General features: G+C 53.2%; 1 protein-coding gene across 1 annotated transcript; it reads left to right on the top strand.

Moving 5' to 3' along the window:
- Positions 1-4,333: 4,333 nt before the first annotated feature.
- LOC101753428 (putative pectinesterase 11) lies at positions 4,334-5,886 on the top strand. Its single transcript, XM_022826701.1, has 5 exons — positions 4,334-4,479; positions 4,582-4,735; positions 4,840-5,028; positions 5,206-5,447; positions 5,575-5,886. The coding sequence occupies exons 1-5, from the start codon at positions 4,334-4,336 to the stop codon at positions 5,717-5,719; spliced, it is 876 nt and encodes a 291-aa protein (XP_022682436.1). The 3' UTR covers positions 5,720-5,886.
- Positions 5,887-6,505: the final 619 nt, after the last annotated feature.

The following is a 6,505-nucleotide window of genomic DNA, read 5'->3' as shown; positions in this document are numbered from 1 at the left end:
GCTACAAACACCACCCCTCCAAACACCCCTAAGAAGCTCTGATAAGCCCAGCCCAAAGTCTGTTAGTGTGACGACCGACCCCTAACCTTTCCCAGTTAGGTTTGATCTCAGCCCTTAACCTTAGTCAGCTGTTTTGTTTGACCGCACCTAAGTGCTCAGTCTTCCGCCAGTTCCGACCCCTGAGACCCGACCCCTTCCTGCTTCGCTTTTCTCCCGACCCTGGCGAGTTCAGCCCTCCGTCGGATCCTGCTGATCTTCCTCACCCGTCCGATCTATCCCCCGGTGGACCCGTGAGATCTTTTTCCAGATCCCCCGCGTCAGCCGCACTCGAGTTGCATGGCCGCCTCAGAGTCTTCCTGCCGCGTGGCTCGTCTTCTCCGACGCCATCGCCCAGTTTTGTCTCTGGCAAGCAACAGAGTGGGTTCCCGCGCCCCTTTTCCCCAATGGCAGCGGAAGCCCTCTGCACCCCTTTCTGCAGAACCTCGTCTCCCGCGCCCATCATCACGCCACCAGATCCCGGCCCCAGAGCCCGATGTCGCCCGTCTTTTCCGTCCCTTTCAGCAACAGTTGCGCCGCCCGGTCGTCGCTACACGACGATTCCCCCACCGCTAACCCCGACCACGGCCGCGACAGTTCCTTTCCCCGCTCTGTCAGAAGCCACCCGACAATCTGTTGTTCCGCGCTCTCCCCCCCCCCCGCGCCGCGTCCGCTTGTCTTCCCACCTGTGCGCCCTCGATCCTAGCGCCGTTTAACCGGTCGCTTCTATCACCTCTTCCGCACGACGACGCCCGCTCTCCGCCAAATCCCAACCACCGGTCTACCCGCGCCTACGCCGCCCTGACGGAATAGCGCAATGATCGCTGGCGTCACCCCCGGAGTTCTGCAGCACCGCCCTGTTTGCTCAATCGCCGCCACGGCAGAGCACTCCATTGCTTATTCCCGGCCTTCGCGCCGCTCCCCTTCTCTCTCTCCGCGACGTTTCCGTTCCTCTACTCCAGCAGCTATAAAAGGAATGCCCCCGTCACCGGAGTTCCCTCCGCCTTTGTTGCCTTTAGCCTTCTCTAGCTCCCTGCTCAAGCTCCTAGCGCCACCCACCCAGTTCTTGAGAAGTTCTTCTCCCAGTACCTTCTCAGTTCCTCCAAGTCACCCAGCAGCTTGCTCCTTTGTTCTGCGTAGAGCTCTCTTGTGATCCGCAAGAAGCAGCGCCGCCGCCAGAGCATCGCCAGTCTTAGTCCTTGCTCGAAGCTTTAGTCCCTTCGCCCAAGTCTGCCTCTTCCCGACCCCAAGCTTTCCTTTCAGGAAGAAGGTGAGTTGCCGACCCTGAGTCCGCCTCGCCCGACCCCTCCTATCCGCCCGACCCCAGTTCCGTCTCGTCCGACCCTGTCTGTTCCGCCGACCCTTGTCCGCCTCGCCCGAGGGCTTGGCTGTGATCTTTTTCTTCAACTCGAGGGTGTATGTGTAAAACTTGGGAACCCTTCAGCGCTTGCGTCTGAGGATCCTAGTTATCACATCCTCTAGTTCAAGGATCAGACCACTAGTTTCCCTTCCTACCCTTACCTGTTGATCATCATCAGCTCTCTCGAACCACCATAACCTCCTGCTCTTTGTCGCAAGTTTCTGGGCTCAAGAGAGCCAGTGTTGCTGTTGAAATAAACGCTTAAGCTAACCCTTGCATTGCATTCGTGTAGAGCTGCACCTCGCCGACGGCTTCTACGAGTTGCACCCGGCGCCAGAAGAAGAAGCTGTAGCCGAGTTCCTGCCCGCGCAAGCCGAAGCCGCCCCCGAAGTCGAGCAGCTTCCGTCCCCTTTGCTCGCAGGCAAGCCCCGGTTGCATGAGAATCCTACGTGTTTTGCCAAACTTGCGCATGCCTTCCGTATAGCATGTTTGTGCATTTACGTTTAGGAGTTGTGTGAAACCCTAGATGCACGACCTAGTAACCCTTGATATGAGCACTAGCTGTTGGACCGAGTAGCTGCATTGCTTAAATAGGAGACGGTAAAAGCTGAGTGATCTCCTGTCACTCGCGAGTTGTAGGAGTTGCATGATTTACTCTCCTGTTACAACTATAAGGACGATGGACGGGGCAGGGTTTTGGTAACGTTTTGGTGGTCGGATGGACGCCCCGTCTGTCTATGAAAACTTGCTAAGGCCCGACAGTGGTGGTGTTCGTGATCAAGTGTTTGAATGTACTAGCCTCATACTTAGTATGGGATGAGGAAGCCTAGTACCTGATTGAACCTAGACGTGAGCGGTCGCCCCATTGTTCTTGGAATGGAGTTTCCCCTGCTGGTTGTCGCACGTGGTGGCAATGTGTGGTCACAGAACGGCAGAGGCCGGGTCTGTGGAACCTTGCACCAAAGGAAATGGGCCCAACACGGGTTAGGGGATTGATGGGGAAGGCCGACACAGGAAGCGACCTCCGGGTGCGCGGATGTCGTGAGGCTAGGTTCACCATGCATGGTTAAAGAACTCGAATCGATTCGTCTGCCTCTCACAGTCTGAGATTTCTTGATCGCTGTGTCACCCTGAGTAAATGAGGAATCTGATGATGGTAATGTTGTTGTTATATCTACACATCTTGTTTGGCTCTATGATTGCTTAGAATAGGTTGCACAACCTAGACTGGTAAGTGAATCTAGAACCGGAGCTAAAACTTGAAAATAAGGTTACTTAGTGCTTTTGGCAAACAAACCCCTCAGCTAAGAAGCCTTGCATGTCTAGTTGGAAGAGTAGCTGACTCCCCGGTTAAGTCTTGTTGAGCTTAGTAGCTCAGCCTTGTTGTGGCTCCTATTTTTCAGGTGAAGTTGTTGTTCCCGACCCCTCCCTTGCTGGCGCTTGGCCGCCCCAGCTCCCGCCAGGCTGGACGGTCGAGTGGGACCCCTCCTCGGACGGCGAGGAGAGGACTCAGTGATGTTCTGGTTGGCCTCGCCCAGACATCCGACCCCGACGAAGTCTTCCGCTAGTGTTTTCTCTGTCGTTTTCTTTGAACTTGTAAAACTCTGATGTTATTTCTTATGGCCGAACTATTGAGTAAGACTTGCTTAACTCAGTGGACTCGTTGTATTCTCTATAACCGCTCATCTTCGTGTGGGTTTGCTAGACTCGATCCTGTTAAGTGGTTAAATCGGATGAAATTCGACGGCACCCCGTGTTAGCTCGGTTTAAGCAGAAGCGTCGCATGTTAGGCGACTTAACCGTGCTTAATCAAGCTAACCCGAGGTGGTTCCGCCACAGTTAGGCCCCTGGCTGGTTAGACATAAGCAAGAATAGGCCCAAAACTCCGAGATCCAAAAATTCAAACCGAGTGGCACAAAGTCAGACAGATGCCTGGAAAGTGAAGACGAGCTATATAGACCTCGGCCGCGGCAAGCAAGACAAGGCATATGCCACCGTTGCATTGTGCATTTTACAATAATCAAGCAAATGACTAACCGGCAAAGAGGATAAATTTCTTGAAAAGGTAATCATAATAAAGCAAGGCTACATCAATGGAGCTGATGCACTCTGCACTGCATCACATGGACTGTACGTAGGCTCTACTCCTACACGAGAACATATGCTTCGGCCCTAAAACGACATTCAGCTATCTTAGCCAAACCAAGCAACACACACTGAGCACCGCAAAGCATGTCGACCGGAAGAGTCGTCGCAGAAAAAACAAAGCACAAATTCAACGAAAATTCGAGAACAAAGTTTTGTGCTTGAAGTTCTGGTTAACGCTCACCACGACACCACAAGGAGTATGCACGAAGCTTTTCGCATGTGGACTAGTCCGACGCCACAAGCCAAGTTCTTATTTCAATCAGGAAATTCCTTTGCTCCAAGTCAAGCTACCACAAACACTTTATTGGACGCCGGTCAGTGGATGGATATCTTCGTCCAAACGTCATGCAAGTAGATTTCCGGTGTGCTTCTACAGTTCTACTCGTACTACTGGAGTCTGGAGCTAGTCAGACACCGTACCAACAACTTCAGCAACGGTGCCTATGCTGCGTATCTAGTTAGGCACCAACTCGCGTAACGGAACAGCGCACGCGCATCCGCGCCGCAAGCATATGCGTGACAACTCGTTCGCATGCATGTATAGCCAGCGGTTGACCTGACTTTACATGTATATATAAATCCCGTGCTTGCTCTTCCACCGATTGGCGCGAAAGCGATCCCGCATGCCTTCAGCTGAAATCATCGTCGTCCGGGACTCGGGGGAGTCGTTAAATCGCGTCAACTCGCCGGCCGGCAGGGCCGCAGCAACAGCAGCGCTGCTGGCCCTCGTCTGCGGCTTCTGCGCTGCGAGCTCCGGCTCCGAAGACGGACGACGACGCGGCCGGGGATATGCCGGGCTCGCGGCAGCTCGTCCTCACGGTCGACCAATCCGGCAGAGGAGACCACCGGAGGATCCAGGACGCGATCGATGCCGCCCCGGCGAACGACGACTCCGCCGGCAGCGTCGTCATCCGGATCAAGCCCGGAGTGTACAGGCAAGCATAGTGAACAACGGTCACTCTGCTGTAGTCTGTACGCATGCTCATTTCTGGCTCCACATGTTCGTCTAATTAAGCTGATGTGTTTGCACTGTGCAGAGAGAAGGTCGTGGTGGACAAGCCCTGCATAACTCTCGTCGGCACGAGCGCCAGCTCCACCGTCATCACCTGGAACGAGTCCTGGGTCGCCGCCGAGAGCCCCACCGTGTCCGTGCTGGCCTCCGACTTCATTGCGAAGCGCTTAACGTTTCAGGTGCGCGTATGCATGGATCGAGTCCATGGCGCGCGTTCTTGCGCTTCAGCAATAGCGACGTCTTGATGCCTTGATGCTCATTCTGGGTCCTCGTTTATTTGCAGAACACATTCGGGACTAGCGGGCCGGCCGTCGCCATGAGGGTCGCCGGGGACAGGGCCGCGTTCTACGGTTGCAGATTCGTGTCGTTCCAGGACACACTACTGGACGATACGGGGCGCCATTACTATCGGGGCTGCTACATCGAAGGGGGCACCGATTTCGTATTCGGAAACGGCAAAGCTTTGTTCGATGTATGTACTTGTTGCTTCTCAATTCAACTCCCTTTTATACTAAAATATTATATGTTAGCGTTGTTCTAATAACAAAACTGAATCCACAAGTCAGTCGCGATAAATGACAATGGTACTTCGAAGAAGGGAGCAAGTGTGCCACCCACTCCATCTCACTTGTATGTTGCTCAAATGCAGAAGTGCCACCTCCGTTCCACCTCACTTGTCGGCGGTGCATTCACGGCACACAAGCGATCGTCGGAGTTGGAAGACACTGGATTCAGTTTCGTCGGGTGCAAGCTGACCGGCCTCGGGGTGGGCACGTCCATCCTGGGGCGACCGTGGGGTCCCTACTCCCGGGTCGTGGTTGCGCTCAGCTACATGTCCAGCACGGTGAGGCCTGAGGGATGGGATGACTGGAGCGACCCCGCCAAACAGAGGTGCGCGCGCGCATATGTGTGAGCTGAGATCATTGATGCACATCGATCAGCCTGTCCCAGTGCACATTGTATTTCATTCTTTTCTTATGTTCTCCTGACTGACTGGTTTAATGTTTTGTCCGTATAGGACAGCGTTCTACGGGCAGTACCAGTGCTACGGTGAAGGGTCCAAAACTGACGGAAGAGTTGCGTGGTCTCACGACCTGTCCCAGGCCGAAGCTGCACCCTTCATCACCAAAGTTTGGGTTGGCGGACAAGAGTGGCTTCGGTAGAAAACACTGCATAACCATAAGTACCAACTAATGCCATTCCATTTATAGCTTTTATTATTATAGTACTAGTGTGCTGTGTGGATGATTAACTGTGTGATTCAGCTAATCAAAAACATATATGTGTGATTCAGTTCTCTTATTAGGGCACCAGTTTATGCTTTGCATCATTTCTACGGCTACGGAAACCATGTTCCCGTTCCCATCTATTTGGTCCAGTATGGAAACTATGGTCAGTTTAGTGACTCAATGGGCGCCGGGGATCGAAGAAACTTGTTCCGTTTGGAGTCTGCTGTCTCGCTTTGAAGCCAATCCATTGGCAATGGTGAGATCTTAGGTGTAGCGTATGCTACACTTTCACTGGCCGTTATACACAAACAGCTATAGACAAGTATCTTTGCCTCAGTGCCTCTGTGTACTGATGTCCCACCAGCTGTTAAACAACCTTTTCACTTTTTCAGTTTCCGCTCTCGGTAGTCTGCTTTGCGGGGGGGCTCAGGGTGGGGGAATTCCGACGAATCGTCTCCTCTTCTAAGTGACTCAAAGATGCATGCTACTCACTTCTCGTCTCTCCACCTCGAAGATAAGACCAAGCATGTTCTCAGTTGTGTGTTACCGTTCTTCACAGCAAGCGCACACGTTACTTGCTATGCATTGCACGCTCCCAAAATGGGAAAAAAGATGCACTATGCTATATTGTTTCCAAAATTAAATGCCCTTGCAACCAAGCAAAACTTAAGTGTAATCGACGCATCGGAATGGTGGCCTCAAGTCAGAAGTGAACAGAAG

The sequence above is a fragment of the Setaria italica genome, chromosome V (assembly GCF_000263155.2).
Source record: "Setaria italica strain Yugu1 chromosome V, Setaria_italica_v2.0, whole genome shotgun sequence".
NCBI classification, from domain to species: domain Eukaryota; kingdom Viridiplantae; phylum Streptophyta; class Magnoliopsida; order Poales; family Poaceae; genus Setaria; species Setaria italica.
Note: the sequence above shows the minus strand (reverse complement) of the source record. Positions and strands in the feature narration are given on the sequence as shown.